Source organism: Dufourea novaeangliae, unplaced genomic scaffold, assembly GCF_001272555.1.
Source record: "Dufourea novaeangliae isolate 0120121106 unplaced genomic scaffold, ASM127255v1 scaffold172, whole genome shotgun sequence".
In the NCBI taxonomy this organism is placed as follows: domain Eukaryota; kingdom Metazoa; phylum Arthropoda; class Insecta; order Hymenoptera; family Halictidae; genus Dufourea; species Dufourea novaeangliae.
The window spans coordinates 753,363-771,955 of record NW_015374058.1 but is presented as its reverse complement, the minus strand read 5'-3'; the positions used below and the strand labels follow the sequence as shown (position 1 = coordinate 771,955).

The window sequence follows — 18,593 nt, the reverse complement described above, 5'->3', positions numbered from 1 at the left end:
GCTATTTCTTCTCGCGTACGTCCTACCCCCCTTCCTCCTATGTCATCAAAGTTTTGTCCATCGTTGTGTGTTTTGTGTTGTCTAACCAAAATGTTTCTGTGTCACACGTGTGCCGTCTGTCAGGAGCGACATGCCTCTCGGCCGCATCGGAATGGTGTTCCGCCTGTTACAACGGCGGCAGTTGCCTCGAGATCCGTTTCGGTATCATGTGTCAATGCCCGCGATTCTGGACCGGGCCCCAGTGCAAGGAACCGATCACCTGTCGCGATCTACCGTGCAAACAAGCTTCCGCTTGCCACGATTATGTGAGTGAGTCTGTTACCGCGTCGGTGATGCATGCACACACGTACAACGCCGTTTAATCGACCGTGTCCCGTCGAACGTGTCTCTATGTGGCCACTTGCTTTGTTTGTTACGTACCGGTCCGTACAGCCGGGCGGCTATTATTGCACCTGCGAACCAGGATGGACAGGCCCGGAGTGCTCCCTGGACGTGGACGAGTGCTCCAGCGATCCGTGCCGCAACGCTGGCATCTGCATCGATCAACTGAATGGCTACTACTGTCAATGTCTTCCGGGATACACTGGTAATCATCCCTGATTACGCGACCTTGTCCTTCGTCCAAAATCTGTACCCCTAACTCGCTTTGCTTGAAGATCCTCTCTACGCTACTGTTATACGTTGCTCAGAATATGGCAAGCTGGAGGTAAATTTTCGTAGGATCACCTTCTCTAACGAAATTGTGGAGATGGGGCGTATGACCATTACTTGGAGGGTGGGTCACAGGTGGACTTAAGCAGAGCAAGCGAAATACCCCTCTTGCCTCTATCCTGTATCGTTGGACAAATTCTCAGCAACGCATAATACCGTCTTAACTGTATCCCACGATCTGTCATACACACTTGTATATGCTCACGTCGCTGTGATTAATTGTCAATCATATTGTATTCTCTATAATCGACACGACGATCGGTAGGATTAAATGAGATTCTTGCATTTACACCGCGACACAAAAGTAAACGAACAGGTGGAACATTCGTGATTGAAATGGATACAAATTGTGTCTTATGTAGGAGGCACTTATATGTATAATCAAAATTAGCCGACACGTATAGAAATTACTAAGGCTTTATTTGATCAAAGTACATACGTGTAGGACGTCATTTACCAAATCAGTACCCATCACGCTTTAATATAATTTCATAGAATTTAGCAGTTCACATTTTCTTCGAATTACGTCAAACAAGTATTACGTTTTTAACCACTTAATACTAGAGTTTTTTTTTTTTGCACTGGTATCGATTCAACAAAATGCCTTTCGGATTCTAAACTGACAATACGATACTTAAGGGAAGAAAGAAATCCCTAAGTTTGTTTTTGTCTTTATGAACAACCTTCTAAAATGTGATTTTTCATAAAAAATCCGCACTCTAGTAACGAATATTACACACATTTCAATAAAATCTGCTCCCGTCCAAACAGGAAAGAACTGTCAGATCAACGTCGACGAGTGCCTGTCGCAGCCCTGTCAAAATGGCGGCACGTGCATCGACCGGATCAACGGTTACACCTGCAACTGCACGAAGGACTACATGGACGAGAATTGCGAGCGTGAATACAACGCGTGCGCCCTGAATCCTTGCCAGAACAACGGTAACTGCACGCTGATGTCTAGATCGCGACGGGAATTCGTCTGCGAGTGTCCGCCCGGCTTCGAGGGCAAGATCTGCGACATAAACGTAGACGATTGCGTCGACGTGATATGCCCGGATGGGAAGATCTGCGTCGACGGAATCGCTGGTTACGAATGCAAGTGCCACGAGGGCTACAGGGACCCAAATTGCACCCTGATCGTTGACCATTGCGCGGCGAAACCGTGCAACAACGGCACCTGCATCGATCTCGGAGAACGTGGTTTCGAATGCAACTGCAAGGACGGCTTTCAAGGTGAACATCACCGGGGACACAGTTTTCCACATATTTTGCGCTAATTTCCACAGTTCATAAAAATTTTTCATTCATTCTAATACTGTTTGAATTTCCGACAAATCTGACACTGTTCGCGCGTAATACCGTGTTGTAAAAATGAAAATTATATCAACATACTTCGATAGCAACAGTGTCCGTTATCTTTATTGCAATCGAGATAAGATGAGATCCAGCTAAGCTTACATCAGGCACAAAGATAAACTTTGTAAAATTTCAACGGAACAACTACAGTTAATACGATCTTCTAAATCGTAGTTTCAAATCAGAAATTTCATTCGAATACGTCAAGCCTTAGATAGTAAGGTTATGAACATACATGTTCCGTTTGAGTCGGCCATTTTTATGGCTAACGCTATATCTTTGAAGCAGCTATACCACAAACGAAATATAAGAATAGACCTAACTTCTTACGGGAGTTGATGTCCCATGAAACTCACGCTGGTTCGAACGCACTTCTACATAAAAGTTTCCGATTTCAGGAACTACGTTCGACACTTATTGTCCCAATTTCGCTAACAGGGAATGGAATACTGACATAGTACGGGGGTTTCTGATGCTCCTGAAGTATGGGACAGAAAATTAGATTGGATGTTAAGTTTATTCTTATGTCTCGTCTGTGGCTATATCTCCGATGGGAAAGATTTGCTCGTGAGCAGCATTTGGACAACACTGACCTAAGGCCGTCTCACTCTTAATGCATTAATCACACAAAACGTCTAAAATTCGTAGGAGAGCTCTGCGAGGACGATGTGAACGAATGCGAGGTGAAAGGCAGCTCGCTGTGCAACAACGGTATCTGCGTGAACAGGGACGGCAGCTACAACTGCTTCTGCACGCCAGGCTTCTCCGGTGACCATTGCGATATCAACATCGACGAGTGCCTGTGCGGACCCTGCAAGAACAACGCGACCTGCATCGACGGTATCAACACGTTCGAGTGTCAATGCCCGCCCGGCTACTCCGGCAAGACCTGCGACGTGGACGTGAACGAGTGCGAGAGTAATCCCTGCCTGAATGGCGCGATCTGCGTCGACGAGATCGCCAGCTACGCGTGCACCTGTTCGCCCGGCTTCAGCGGAATTAATTGCGAGGTTAACATCGACGACTGCGAGTCCTCGCCATGCTTAAATCACGGCCGGTGCATCGACGGTATAAACAATTACACGTGCGACTGCAGCGACACCGGGTTCGAAGGTGCCCGCTGCGAGAAGAACATCGACGACTGCCGCTCGGAGCCGTGCACGAACGGCGCTCTATGTATAGACGATATCAAAAACTACAAGTGTCAATGTTACGCCGGCTATACTGGCAAAAATTGCGAGGTTGATGTAAACGAATGCGAAAGCTCGCCTTGCCAATACAATGGCACTTGTCTCGAGCGATCGAACAGGGAATTGTACAAGAGCGACGCGTTGATGTTACCTTTGATCTTCAATCAGGAATTCAGCTATGCAAACGCGAGCGGGTAGGTGACGGTAATTTTGATATACCTTGAATTATGTGTTCTTCTAATCTCGATACCTTATGCATTAAACTCGCGATAATTACCCGGATTTGGAGCTCTAAACTCCGTTCCACGAGAGAAAAGATTCGCCTGCGGACCAGATTTTCTAACGGGTAATTATCGAGAGCCATAGCGTGTGGGATTTCCCTCGCAAGCTCGGATACACGAACTTCGTCCGACGAATTATTAGGCACGTAATGGCCACTGATATATTCCGGAAACTCTCCTCTATCTTTGAAGGCTAAATTGAACTTTCTAAAACTGCGTATCCATTTCCGTATCGTAATTCAAAATTTCGCGTTTTTTTTCTCAAATCCCATGTTTTTCAAAAACCCGAGGATAACAGAGCAATTCTGCTACCGAATTCGCGTTTGAAATGAGATCGCTTAGAGAATGTTGCAAGTCAGAAAAAAATGTTTCAATTTGTTGCACAGTGTAATTGTTCATTTCCTCTATGATTTCAGTTACGAGTGTCTCTGCGTGCAAGGCGTGACAGGGAAAAATTGCGAGGTGAACATCAACGAGTGCGATAGCAGTCCTTGTCAGGCCGGTACCTGCGTGGATCGTATCGGTGGGTACACCTGCGAGTGCGACGAGGGTTACGAGGGCGATCATTGTCAGCATGATATCGACGAGTGCAAACGGTACACGCCCTGCGAGCACGGTGCCTGTACGGATGGCAGAGCCGACTACACGTGCACTTGCGAACCAGAGTACGGCGGAAAGAATTGTTCGGTGGAGCTGATTGGTTGTCAAGGGAACGCGTGTCAAAACGGCGGCACGTGCTGGCCGTATCTCGTCGACGAGACAATACATAAATTCAACTGCACCTGTCCGAATGGGTACCACGGGGAAATCTGCGATTACGTAAGTCTGTCATGTGTAGTTGAATGGTTTTAGTTTCGTGAAGAATGTGTCGTTATCGATGTGTATAGTTTTAAGAAGAAAACCAAGAACATCTATGATGTAATATTCTGCACAAGTAGGAAGGTAGAGAATTTCAACGGAACGATACTACTAATGGAGGGGTCCAGTGCAAGAGGGAGCTATGCCACAAAATATTGAAATATTAGATTTTTATGTCTTCCAGAATCTTCTGGTGTCTAACTAATTATCCCTCATTTAATAACTTGGTAAAATTTCTGCCTCTAAATATCTGTATACATCATCAAATGCCTCTTTTTAAACTTCATCCTTCAACGTTAATCTAGAGTATTCTTCTTTTTGGTACACCCTATATGTACAATCGTAGTATACTATGATGTGCACTATTTTTCATAAAAGTTTTAATATCTAAAAACGCTATTGTTGTAGCATAGCTCCCTCTTTCACTGGACTCCTCGATTTATCACACTTATTTGATCTACGTATATTACTTCCTCTAATTGCACTCCTCGTTCTTGCACAATATTCACAGGAGAAGGTGCGTAAAGGTGAACAGTTGAAATTATGCAAATATGTATTTACCCATCGGTGTAATTCTCCATGTATCTCTTGCAGGTAACAACGATGTCCTTGAGCGGCAGTTCGTATGTCCTGGTGAACACCAGCCGTGACGAAGGCTACGACATACAGTTCCGTTTTCGTACGACCCTGCCGAACGGGTTGCTCGCTATCGGAAAAGGATCGACGTTCTATATTCTGGAGCTTGTCGACGGCAAATTGAATCTGCACTCGAGCCTCTTGAACAAGTGGGAGGGGGTGTTCATCGGTGGCGATCTGAACGATTCCACTTGGCAAAAAGTGTTCGTCGCGATCAACACCACTCATTTGGTGCTCTCGGCTAACGAGGAACAGACGATTTATCCGATCAGCCTGAACGAGGGCTCGAATTCCAATCATACGTCATTTCCGATGACCTACGTCGGCGGCACTACCAACTACCTACGACGATTAACCCACGGTCCATCTTTCTTTGTGGGATGCACCGAGGACGTTGTAATTAATGGCGAATGGGTATGTAGGATTTTATGCTTGCAGCCGAATAGTTAAGACTGGTCCAGGGATGTTCAACTTTGTACAGTTATTTTTGAATTTAAAAAATGGAAACATTGGTCCAATCTGAGGTAAAGTTTCTAGAGCTTTACATTCAGACGTGTATGCCTGCATTCGCAAACTAATTCCACTAAGAGACTTTTGCTCTTAGAGAAACGACTTGCCTGGCTTGGCTGAAAGCCTCTTGTCAGGGAGAAGAACAAGCCGAGATTAACATGTACTAGCGAGGACTTGAACACCCCGGGACTGGACAGAGACAGTATCCCTAGGTTAAAAGGATATACTGTTTCCATAAAATTTGTTAAGATATTGCAACAAATATCGTCGAATAATGTTTCTATATTAAGTGAAGATACTTTGTAGGTATATTCCGGCACGTCGTCGAAAACTGTGTACATGGAAGACGTTGAACCGGGTTGCCCTCGGGAGGCGCAATGTTCACCGAATCCCTGTAAAAATGGTGGACACTGTACGGACCGTTGGCGTGATTTCTCCTGCAAATGCGAGCGACCATATCTAGGTCACACCTGTCAATACAATATGACGGCGGCCACATTCGGATACGAGAACATCACGAACGGATACGTGACAGTGAAGGTGACCGATATGGCGCGAAGCGCGGTCAGATCGATCGTCGACATTTCTATGTTCATCCGCACGAGACAAGACAGAGGTGACATATTTTATCTGGGCTCGGAGCCGAGCTCGCAGACAGATTACAAGCCTCAGGAGAAAACGTATATAGCCGCTCAGCTGGAGGGCGGTGAATTACTCGTTCGGATTCAATTCAACGGCATAGAGGCCTACACGGTCGGTGGAGTGAAACTTAACGACGGTAACAACCACCTGATACAGGTGATCAGAAACGTGACGTTGGTTCAAGTGAAGATAAATGGAACTGAATATTTCCGTAAGACTATCAGCGCTACCGGTCAATTGAACGTGACCGTTCTGTACTTGGGAGGTCTACCACAGGCGTCCAGGTACATACGTCAAGTCGACAATCGGCAGATAGAAGTGCCGCAAGCCTCGCAGGTGAACTTCAAGGGAATCATTCAGGATGTCCAGATATCGAACGGCGTCGAGACCATGGTCGTTGAATTCTTCCCTCTGAAGGTAACAACACATTTATCCGTGTGCTTAAACTAGACTGCGGATTTTATGCACTTACAGCCGATAAAATATTGTAAATATGCGTGTCGAGGCCGCGAGGAATCAGCCAAGTATCGCCACTCGAGCCGCCACCTAACCTAAACACCGATGGCATGTTTAAGGTTCCGATTACACGTGCATCTTCTTTCATAAAAGAATTGATGCTAACATACTCTTGTCTAAATTACTTTAGACTATATTACTTTGCATTAAAATCCGCAGGTCCAGTTTAAACCGTCAAATAAATACCGGTATTTTTTCGGTTTATATAAGGGTGTAGGGCTTATATAGGGTTATATAGGGCGAAGGTAAAACTGAAAATACCGGTATTTTACGTTTCGGTAGAAGTCCCTGGTTTAAACATATTTTTCAAGCATCAACTCAATGTTTTTCCAGGCAAATGATATTCCCACCCCGATACAATTCGGCAACGTCACCTTCGAATACGACAAAGTCCTGAAGGGCGTAGTCTCGGATGACGTATGCGTCAGCAATCCGTGCAATCACAACGGTACCTGTCACGTGACATGGAACGACTTCTGGTGCCAGTGCCCGCGGGGATATACCGGCAAGACCTGTCAGGAAATGGAATTCTGTCAACTGCAAGATTGTCCAGCCGGGTCGAAGTGCCAGAATCTAGACGACGGCTACGAGTGCATCGCTAACGCTACATTCGACGGCGTGACCACATCATTCACCTACGTTTACAATCAGGTGGAGGAGAAGAATGTGACAGACTCGACGATCGACACGATCCAGATCACCTATCGATCGAACACCGGCGGTACACTGATGCATATTGCACCTCGAATCGGCGATCAACATTTCACCGTTTCCGTTTACAAGGACAAAGTCACCGTATCCTGGCGGCTCGACATGCAGAATCAGGGTACGCTGGCATTCGGCAAGGTCGAAGCTGACGGCAACTGGACCTCTATAATTTTGAGGTTGAACAACAACTCGATGGAGTGCGAGTATGCGAACGCGAACGAGGATGCTGCCTCGCATGTTAGCTCGAATTTCAATTTCGCTTTGTGGTACGATCTACTGGTCACCGGCACGGTCACCCTTGGCGGGCTTGGCTCGAATTTGTCCGATCGACACAGCTACGTGACAATCGGTTCTAGTAAACAAATGCTGGAAAATAGAAGCGGTATTCAAGATAACTCGATAGACTTTAACGAACGTGTGCTGACCACCGTTTCGCCGCCTCATAACGTGATGTCAGGTAACGTGCTGCGGCCTGAACTTCTGAGAATGTCCTACCTAACATGAACACCATCAATATGTCACTTGTTTTTGAAGATACAAAAAAATGCGAGGGAAAAGTATTATTTGGTTGAAAGGAGCAAATATTATGATAAGGAAAAATGTTTCTCAGGGTCATATTTATCGAAATCTCGAGGTCATTGATGTTCCTTTAAAGGGGAATACAGATTTTTATCATCGTGGTGTAATGGTTTAGTCAAGACCAATGCAATGATCTATATAGTATGACCTTCGTGTGAACTTGAGTATAGAATATATCCATAAATATAAGGGAGTAGATTTAAATAATAAAATAAACATGTATCGAAGTTGATAGACATCACTTTGAGCATTTGTTAAAATAAATTTTCGGCAAATCAGAAGCAAGTAAGATATTCAAAGTTCTCACGTTAGGTGGGGCACCCTGTATATTACATCTTCACGTTCACTGATACGAAGACACGTTTTATTCTGCAGGCGAAGCTTTCAAAGGATGTTTGGGCGAAGTACGAATAGGCAGCATGCTGTTACATTATTTCACGTACGAAGAGGTCTACCAAAACGCCAACTTCACGCCGTTGGAATATCTGGCGATGCAAGAGAATAACTCGACGCATCATGACAGTATTGGTTGCCAGCTTTGCTTCGACACGGACTGCAAGAACGGCGGTTCCTGCCTCGATATAGCGAGCAGTTACGTTTGCGAATGTCCCGCCGGTTACACGGAGGACGATTGTTCCTTCAACATCGACGAATGCATCGACAACAAGTGTGAAAACGAAGCGACGTGTATAGATGGGATAGCTAATTACACATGCGTGTGTAACAGCGGATGGCAAGGATGGCTGTTAGTATTCTGTTAAACGTTTCGTTGAGTTACATTAGAATGCCTCGGAAAATATTGTGCCACACTGGTCGCTCTGATCCTTATACATTTAGAAAACTTATTCTGAACCTCTTTATGGGGTCCAGCACAGGACACCAATTTTATTTGGTAACATATCGTACGCTCGTGAGAAAAGTGTCACAAGTAAAAAATTGTAAATTTTTTATTTTATCGTATAATATATCTTCCAATACGTAGTTCCACCATTCAGAAAAATGTCACAAGTCCAATACTTCAAGCGACATGGTGGTAAAGCAAATTGGCAGAAAGTCTTGCAACATGATCTTTGTCAAATTGGAGGCAAAACCGGAACAAGGTTTGCGCAAGCCAATTTGCTGCCTAGCAAATCTTGCATCAAACTTCCCAGATAGCACATAGAGAAACAGTGTGGTCTACTTTAGATTCCAAAGTTATTCTAACAATAAGAACTCTCACCTCGGAATTTTGTAAACAATCACGACCGAGCTCGCGATATCTTGTTTGCTCATCGCTCTTATCTTTATGCTAGATGCGACAGCGACATAAACGAGTGCGTGACGCTCAGCCCTTGCCAGCACGACGGTGTGTGCGTGAATCTTCCCGGTTATTTCCGGTGCGAGTGCCCGGACCAATTCACCGGCGAACTGTGCCAGAACTTTCGATTGATCACCTGCGAGAACGAGCCCTGCAAAAACGGCGTTTGCACGGATGTGGTGAACACTCAGACCGGCGACAATTTCACCTGTACCTGCATGACCGGCTACGAAGGCTCGGTCTGTAATGTTCCTTATTGCATCGGGCGAAAGTGTCAGAACGGTGGCAGATGCGATTTCTTGTATCAGGTACGCACTGTTAACTCTTGATAACTTTTTAACAAACAACATTTGATGACTGAAACTTTCTGAAGGTCACTCAGGAGGGTGATCTTGACGACATATGTCAAGGTCATCAGTCATTTTACTTATCAATACTACTGAAGTACGATACTTAACCGTTTTTGATAATAACTTTTTTACAAACGGCGACCCCCAACTAAAACCTTCAAAATATTACTCAGGGTGATGATAACCTTGACAACATATTAAAAAATTATCGAAATCTGAGGTGGCTCCGTTATTTTAAATATTTACCAAATTAGTTAAAAGTTGTAAAAGTGGTAATGTTTTTGAGTTACCAATATTAGAATCAACGAAACAATTAGGTGAACGTCGTTGTTACTTTATGTATTATGATACTTCCTGTAATTCCATGGGAAAGTAGTCGGTAATTTGAATGATTTTGAATGATTTTCTGTTGCATTTACAGACACCTAAGTGTACATGTCCACCTGGTTACTCCGGACTTTATTGCGAAATTAATATCGACGACTGCGCGCCCGATGCTGAGGGAAACGTTCCCTGCAAGAACGACGGGAAATGTTACGACGGCGTAAACAACTTCACCTGCGACTGCACCGATACTGGCTACACGGGGCCAGATTGTGCTTACGATATAGACGAATGCGAGGATCCAACTACGGATTGCGGCCACGGACGCTGTGAAAATTTACCAGGAACTTATCAATGCATTTGCGACACGGGTTATTGTGGATACAATTGTGGAATGATGGATCCGTGCAAAGAGGTGTGCACCTAGTTGAATTTTTTGTGTCTCTAGTACAATTAATATGCTTGGAAAAATTCATTTGTACAAATACAAATACGTAATATTTTGTTTCGTCCCGGCAGGATTATTGCCAAAATGGCGGTACGTGCAAATGCGGAGATGACGGCGGATACAGGTGTCAGTGTACTCCAGAATACACCGGACAAAATTGCACAGAGGTACGTTTTATGTTAATCTTTTCGTTTTCAATCCTACGCAGACGGAGAACTTTTTGGGAAGCCAAGCGCTCGATATAGCTGTGATCGTTGGTCCTATTGTCGGGTGTCTCTTTCTAATCGCGGCGGGTTCTTTGATCGCCTTGTTTATGATGGCCAGGAAGAAACGAGCGACCCGTGGAACGTACAGTCCCAGCGCTCAAGAGTTCAGTAATCCCCGTGTCGAGATGGACAACGTGATGAAGCCGCCGCCGGAAGAGAGATTAATTTAAAATTTCTCGTGCTGGAGGAACCACGGTACCGTATATGTCCCGTGTCCGCGAATCCTAGTCGTTTGAAAGAAAAACAAAAAAGAAAGAAAACATGCAACATATGCCGCGGTACTCGTCGACGATTGAAGAGAACGAACTCGAAGGACCGCTTTGGAACGGCAGGTTAAAAATTACAAGGTTTCATCGCGTTTTCTAGTCCACGTCCCGTATCACGGTATTATGAAATTGACCTAAGAAATTAAGTGAACAATATATGCCAGATACGAAAAACCGAATTTTGAAGAGCGACGCTAAAAACGAACCAACGTTAGAGAGCTGTTTCAATAGCGATTTCGAGTGTGTCGGTTGAGAACCGGGTACGGTTGCAGGCACGTGAAAACTATGAGAACGGAATACAGGGTGTAACAAAAATGTTGAGGGACCCGGAAATGGGAGACTCGTGAGATGATTTGAAATAAGTTTTTCCTTAGCAAAAATGTTATCCGAGGCTTTGTTAACGAGATATTGACGAAAAACCCTGACCAATCAGAGCACAAGTCTGCCAGCCGAGTTCCCGCGGTAACATTAGCTACGCGCTGCGATTGGTAGGGATTTTTCGTTAATATCTCGTTAACAAAGCCTCGGAAAATATTTTTACTAAGGAAAAACTTATTTCAAATCACCTCACGAGTCTGCCATTTTAGGGTCCTCCAACATTTTTATTACACCCCGTATTACGAAAAAATTTCGAGGAAATAAATGCCACGTTTGAGTGTCGGTCGCACGTATGATTCAATGGGATCATAAAAAACTACACAAAGTGTACTTAAAAAGCTCTGTTAAGTGTCCTTATCACGCAAGCAATACTCGAAAGAAGCTCTTAAAGCAACGAGACCCGTCCATTATTAGTGCCTAATTTACCCTACTTAAAGGAGATTTTATTTATAAGCAGTGAATATCGTGCGTCGAGGAGCACGTATTTCAGAAGAGCGTTGAACTCTCGGGTGCGTGTATTGAGATCTCTGAAGCATAATGGTATTAATTATTCTCATTCTGCTTGCTTAGATATCGGGCAGCTAATGCAGATATCGTTGGAAAATATTCTAGAGTAGATGCGCTACGGCTTAACCCTTTGACTGCGGAGTATTCGAAAACTGAACGTTTACCATGGACGATGCTCAATCCATAATGACGATAATTACAGAATTTTTATTATATATTTAATAGATAATTATCTATACTTCTATACAACGCGTGTAACTTGATCCCTAATGTGATCTTTAGTTACATAAACATTATTTAATTTTTAATTTAGCGCATATGTGCGCCTATAGCACTCAAAGGGTTAATGGCAGAGACGTCGAATCTTTGTAAAAATATCGTAAGGGATGTCTGTTTCTACTCACAAAGTACTTATCGTCGGTGCATTTTCACGTTTCGTAGTGTTACCGCGCTTGTTAATTTTGTACATAAACTAGACCATAAGTTAAAGAAATTAACACGATTCTACCAATAGCATTTTATATGAGTATAGTATTTAATAACGAATATTATTTGGTACGTAATTAGTTACTACCACGACCAAAGTAATAGCGAGGATTTTTCTCGTCTGTTAATATAATTGATGTAGCCGTTTATAAAGAAAGTATCATCATCTTTCAATAGGATTTTAGTATGTTGATAACTAGGAGCAAGTATCATAATTCTTTATAGAAAGAAAAAGACGTGTCTTGTTAATATTACCGTTTAAATATCTGAACTTCAGCGTACTATTCATCTGATTTATTAAATCTAAATTAGGTTGAACTCATGGTATCAGATTATAGAAACAAAATTTTTAATTGAAAATTACGTCTTGGTACTGTTATCATTATACCAAGTACGTTTCTTTCAGGCATGTTAATATTTAATAAATATAACATATTCGACAGATAAATGTTTTACATTGTGTAGAAAACGCTGTATAGTGTAATGTGGTATCATTAAAAAACAAAATTTATTCCGTGAGTAGATAAGAATTACCATATTACACTATTAAACTGTAAACAATAATCTGCACTCAGTGTATGCTGTAAAGTGAATATCATCAATATTTACTTCCAAGACTGAAATTTTGGGTACTAAGAATTCAAAAAATAATGTGTGCATGCAAATTTTCACATGAGTACTTATTTTATGACAATATGTGACAACATGCAATATATGTGGATAAATAATTATAATAATTTTAACGATTGAATGTACAAAAACAATAAAACTTAAAACATCTAAGTCTCTATATTTGTCTCTTACAGCACATGTATAACAGTACGATGTAAACATTGTTTCTAAAATAGTATCATTAATCAAATAAAACATCGAAATAATTATATGTAAAAATATTATTTAAAAATAGTTAACAATTTGACTAGATGGACATAAATAATATTTACATTTCTATTTGACTTCTTCTAAAATATTTGTTTTATGCAGTTATTAACTCCAACCGATCTTTTTTCCATTTACTTTACTTAATTTATCACGGGATATCTTATCAAAGAATAAAAGCCCAGCAGCACGTTCGATACTTTCTGGTGGAACCTACAATAGTTACATAATATTATTTACGTGAATTAATTATGCAATAAATAATAACATACCTGAAAATTTGTTAGAGGTGTATTCTCATTTATAGGAGCATTTGGCATAACAAATGCTTCCATTTCTAACTTTAAATCATGCGTTTCACCAACAACTATTTTATAAAAATGAGTTGGCACTGCAACATGATTTGTGCCAATAACTTCATAACGAACATATTTCTTTCCATCGGCTTCTTTCCTATGTTATACGCATTTACATTACTAACACAATTGTTTAAAAAACAAATGTATACAAGATAAGATACCTAAACCAGGCCACCTGAATATCTTAGCTGTTACTAGTGGTAGAAAAAAATGTGTCAGACCAAACTTGCACGATATTGAGGAGTACATAATTTGATGTAAATAATTTTTTAACAGGTAGATGCATAGAGGTCGTATGAAGGTCAACTTTGTCTTTTTCAATGGAAAGACATTGTTTTACGAATCATCTTGTAGATCGTTTAAGGATGCGTACAATGATCTATTTATAAAGGTATGTAAAAACACATGTCTTTCCATTTAAAAAAAACGAAGTTGACCTTTGTATGACCTCTACACATTCACTTATCACATTTCACATCAGATTATGTGCTTCTCGATACCAAATTGGTCTTGGTATTGTTATAGTTTGGTCTGACACAGTTTTTTCTATCACCAGTAACAGCCAAGATATTCAAGTGGCCAGTTTTATGTGCCTTACCCTGTACATAATACAGAAGCTAATACTTACTTTGGCAAATATAAAGGCCCTGTACAGACATATACATCCTTATAAACCTTAGTTAAACCCCTGACATACTTTTCCAGTCTATTCCATGAATCCCTATTAAACCCTCGTCCCACTTGTGGAGCCATATTTGTTAGATAGAAAGTTTGGTCTACATGATGTTGGTGAACCTTATGATTTCCTGCTGCTGCTAAATGTCCACGATCATATCCACTACCTTTATAATCACTATTGTCTGACCTAATTTTTGGCAAAATTTATTAAGACATTAGTTTAATAATATTTGTATCTACAGAGTTCGAACAGCTACCTGAAATAAGGATGTATGCTGGGATCAGGTTGAAATTCACATTTAGTACGTGATATTTCACTATTGTATTGTAATCTATCCTTATTTAAATGTTCAAATACCCAATGAGCTATTCTATTTCTTCTGTCATAGGAAAGTACAAAGTCTTCGTATGATCTGACATGATCTAGTCCAGGAAAACCATATTTCATAATCTATGAAAACATGAAAGTATTTATTTAACTATAAAAAGTTTCATGAAAGCTGACCATTGATAGAAAATAGTTATCAGCATTCCTGTAACCATGAGGGTAATTAGAAAATTTTAGAAACATTAACTTACTTCGGACACTCTTGATGCGGTTGATGACAATTTTGAACCCATGTCCGTTCCAGTTTCTGCGGGAACAAATGTCGTAGCTGCAGAAACTTTTCCAAACAAAGGCAAACCAGGCATTCTTTTAATGTTTATATCAGAGAGAATACTCGTTCGACAATATTCTTCCTCATTCAAATGTTTCTTTTCCTCCGAATATTTACCAATATACCAACCACCTAAGCCTACAGTGGTCAATGCAGTCATTTTTAAAACAATTCTCGTTAATCCCTTCATTTTTCACTCAATTAATACTTCAGGTTACAAAACCACAATAACTGTATGTACATATATACTTTCGTCATCGTTGGTCGTCGTTCGACCACGTGTGTATTACAGAGGAGGGTATTGTTTGCGACGAACAAATTACATTATTTTATAAGGCTACATAATACTTCAGTCTATTTTTACTGAATTTGTACAAATACTACTATAAATATACTATAAAATCGTATATATAAGTAGTATTTAAGGCAATTGTTGTTAAGTTCACACAAAAACTATTTTATATTGTATATTTTTTTACGATTTAAAAAAAAAATAAATTAAATGGTATACCCCACGTCCTCACCACACGGGGTCTCTGGCGCCTCCACCGGGGGTTCCATGGCCCCACGTTCTAACCACACGGGGTCTCTGGCGCCTCCACCGGAGGTTCCATGGCCCCACGTCTAACCATACGGGGTCTCTGGCGCCTCCACCGGGGGTTCCATGGCCCCACGTTCTCACCACACGGGGTCTCTTATCACATGGAATGAACAAGAACACAGAAGAAACAAGAAATTCTAAAACAATGATTTGCTAGGTAACATGTAGATTATAATTTATAATCATTAATTTATTCATTATTCTTCATTGTTTCTAAATATTCCTTCACTTTATACAATATAAATCGAATTTTTGTTTTGATGTCGTTAATATAAAATATACAGATTATGTGTCGCGTGTAAAGAACTGTTACGTTTCTCCACCGAGAACAACGAATTCCCGGACCTGAGCACTCTCATTTCTCTCATTTCCTCTATGGTCTTAAGAATCATTGCGAATTCTATTGGTCTTATCGTTTTAATGTACGTCCTCATCGTAACGACAATTATACAAATAAATCGAAACTATCCTTAAGTTCTCATTATTGTACCACCGACTAGTACATCTTAAGTGAACATACTAACAGGTTACGCTTTGAATATTTGCCGCACAAACGAAACCTATTGCAGTTGTTTTTTTCAAAATTAATGTTGCTGTTTGGGGTGGGCCGTGCATGAATATCCGTTTCTACTGATTATAAATATTTGCAATGTCTGTCTATAACGCTCGGCAGTTTTTAAGTGCATTGTACAAACGTTACATAATTTCACTGCCGTCGATACATTTATCTAGAACACAAAAAGCAAGTATCTTTTTTTGAGGTTAGAATAAATATATTTACTTTTGGTAATATCAGTATTACATAATATTCAAGAGTGAATTTATATTGTGTGTATCTGTGATTTCAGAAATTATTGTACACATATCGTTCGGAATATTCGTTTCAATTCGATAGTTTTACAGTATCTTGTATTCCTTTGCAGATCTTCATTATCTGTTTAACTGGAGGATCGTTGTTACTGGGAGGCTTAGCACAGTTCTTAAAAAGACGAAGAAGACACCCTTTCCCTCCCTCGAGGAGACCTCTGAGAGATTTAAAGCAAAGATATGCAAACTCAAAGAATCCTAACTTTGGTAATTTATCAGAGCAAAGTATGAAGTTCTATGTAGACATTAAATGCACGTCAAATAGAACAAAAGTACAAATGATGATAATGAGTTAAGTTATGAATAACTTGCTTTCTGTTTAAATTTACTTTAGTAAGACTTCATTGTGAGTTCAGATGCTTCCTATAATTCTGAGTAAGCTCCAAAATCTTTCTATAAATGTTATCTCAAGGTGTGAACAATTCTTTTACAGTCAACTAAAAAATGTTGCCTATATCTTGCCCATTAACTGTACTAATTAATATGAATAAGTTACATACATACTATAGTTTTTTTGCTCAGAGAAAAAGTTGTTCATGACTCGATCTAATATTTTCTGTAATGTAATGTAAAACATTCCTGTCGTATCTATAGATGCAGTGTCACAAGCATCGTGGGCAAGAAGAAGTGAAGCCAGCAGTAGGAGTCACATAAGTGATAGGGCATCACTTATATCTTCTGTTCCAGGAGGTCCAGATGGTGATGTAAGATTAACCCCTCAACAGTATGGTGCTCTTGGTAAGTCAGTTTTTTATATTAATGCATATTTCTTATAGGAATGTTATATAAATATAGCAATAATAGTTCTAATATTCCTAACTATTTCACTCACTTATTACAAGTCAGAAATGATTACATTACCAGCTGCTCGACCCTTCAATTTATTCTGATTATAATTGTTTTTTATTTTGAAACAAAAATATTACATGTATGGGGCAGGGGGGATGTGTTCGAATAATTTTATTTAAGAAAAAATAACAATGTAATGTGCACTGTTCAACATTAAAAAAGATTGTGTTGTGCATGCATAAATTATTGAAAATCTGGTACAGTTTTACATATATATAGCATTTGTATTTACATGATAATGTACAGGTATAATAGATCATTCACAAAAAACGTATTTGCTGAATGTAGATAGTTATAGAAGCTAAGAACAATTCTTGGCATCGCTAAATTCAGCTGTTTCCATTGTAGTTTTTATTAATATCATCTTGAAGGTATACAGGAGTTCGAAGAAGCAACTAAAAAATAAGCAGCAATATACTCTTTATCCAAATATAGACTGTTCTGTCTTTTGCCATTACATTTGCAGTTTTATCCTGAAAACCTGTTACTCAGTTCTTTGGGCCATGTTTAGTACACATCGCTTTATTCAGAATGAGAAAATATTGCTCGCACTATCAAACATCGTATTATCTTGCACCTCCTACCTACTTTTCGTTTGTTTCACTTAAACACGCAACATTCGAAAACTCACATGTTTCAACCTCGCAACAAATTATTGCTTTCTATGACGATTAACAAATTACTCAACAGAATATGTCACAATCATATTACATCTACGTAAAATTTCATTGAATATCACAATGTTGTGATTAGGCTTATCTTGATATACGTTATTAGAAATCGATTTGGCCAACCGTTTCCATTTCAATGGAATATTTCATGTTACTTCTATCGATACTACGATATAATAAAATACATAATAATTACAGAATGTCATTATCAGTATCAAGGGAAAAAACTATTAAATAAGTGTACAACAATTATGCCCAGCAAGAATGTAAAAACATGTTATATACATACCAATAGATCAAGTAAAAATGATCGAAAATACAAGAATGTATGAAAATATTACCTTTTTTTGTTTGCATTACACGTTCAACTAAAAGATGTTTAAATTAAACACAGAATTAAATAAAGTCCATATTTCTCTTTCGCTTATCAAAGGAATTATACCTTATGAATTATTAACGCATTTATACAAAATTAAAATACTGCATTCCTTTTCCATTACAATTTCCATTAATAGTAATCTTCTAGGAATCTGCAAGCCCTAATCACTTTACACGGGAGACAGATGGGTACACAAAAAACTACTTCATATTGAATTCAGAACAAAGCATTAATAGTTTGGAAATTCGAATTTTTGTTTAATATTATTCAGATTGTGTACATGCTAAATTCTTGGCTCTCCTTGGGATTATTTTGCTTCGTTTACTATTACCTTACCTT

At 40.1% G+C, this 18,593-nt stretch overlaps 3 protein-coding genes across 3 annotated transcripts in view; 2 read left to right on the top strand and 1 right to left on the bottom strand.

Moving 5' to 3' along the window:
* Positions 1-11,195, top strand: part of LOC107190064 (protein crumbs-like) — a 46,989-nt gene extending 35,794 nt beyond the window's left edge. Inside the window, exons 7-20 of the mRNA XM_015578788.1 lie at positions 124-305; positions 433-586; positions 1,483-1,947; positions 2,719-3,454; positions 3,958-4,360; positions 4,911-4,916; positions 4,994-5,449; positions 5,852-6,604; positions 7,037-7,868; positions 8,366-8,735; positions 9,283-9,595; positions 10,059-10,376; positions 10,481-10,576; positions 10,618-11,195. Of these exons, the coding sequence (XP_015434274.1) occupies positions 124-305; positions 433-586; positions 1,483-1,947; positions 2,719-3,454; positions 3,958-4,360; positions 4,911-4,916; positions 4,994-5,449; positions 5,852-6,604; positions 7,037-7,868; positions 8,366-8,735; positions 9,283-9,595; positions 10,059-10,376; positions 10,481-10,576; positions 10,618-10,845 (5,312 nt within the window). The 3' untranslated portion in view covers positions 10,846-11,195. The remainder of the gene's footprint in view (positions 1-123; positions 306-432; positions 587-1,482; positions 1,948-2,718; positions 3,455-3,957; positions 4,361-4,910; positions 4,917-4,993; positions 5,450-5,851; positions 6,605-7,036; positions 7,869-8,365; positions 8,736-9,282; positions 9,596-10,058; positions 10,377-10,480; positions 10,577-10,617) is intronic.
* A 2,085-nt stretch (positions 11,196-13,280) lies between these two features.
* Positions 13,281-15,077, bottom strand: LOC107190086 (endonuclease G, mitochondrial). Its single transcript, XM_015578818.1, has 5 exons — positions 14,808-15,077; positions 14,486-14,679; positions 14,179-14,415; positions 13,464-13,644; positions 13,281-13,404 (listed from the first exon to the last, which is right to left on the bottom strand). Exons 1-5 carry the CDS (start codon positions 15,075-15,077, stop codon positions 13,300-13,302), a joined length of 987 nt encoding a protein of 328 aa, XP_015434304.1. The 3' UTR covers positions 13,281-13,299.
* A 969-nt stretch (positions 15,078-16,046) lies between these two features.
* On the top strand, positions 16,047-17,509 carry LOC107190021. Its single transcript, XM_015578736.1, has 4 exons — positions 16,047-16,230; positions 16,412-16,562; positions 16,950-17,093; positions 17,451-17,509. Exons 1-4 carry the CDS (start codon positions 16,138-16,140, stop codon positions 17,507-17,509), a joined length of 447 nt encoding a protein of 148 aa, XP_015434222.1. The 5' UTR covers positions 16,047-16,137.
* The last annotated feature ends 1,084 nt before the right edge of the window (positions 17,510-18,593 follow it).

Coding starts and splice junctions, on each gene's coding strand:
- LOC107190021 (XM_015578736.1), top strand. CDS start 16,138: ATGTCTGTCTATAACGCTCGGCAGTTTTTAAGTGCATTGTACAAACGT. Junction 16,563..16,949: donor CTCAAAGAATCCTAACTTTG/GTAATTTATCAG, acceptor TCGTATCTATAG/ATGCAGTGTCACAAGCATCG. Junction 17,094..17,450: donor TCAACAGTATGGTGCTCTTG/GTAAGTCAGTTT, acceptor GATAATGTACAG/GTATAATAGATCATTCACAA.
- LOC107190086 (XM_015578818.1), bottom strand. CDS start 15,077: ATGAAGGGATTAACGAGAATTGTTTTAAAAATGACTGCATTGACCACT. Junction 14,416..14,485: donor AGCATACATCCTTATTTCAG/GTAGCTGTTCGA, acceptor GCCAAAAATTAG/GTCAGACAATAGTGATTATA. Junction 13,645..14,178: donor GGGCCTTTATATTTGCCAAA/GTAAGTATTAGC, acceptor CGTATAACATAG/GAAAGAAGCCGATGGAAAGA.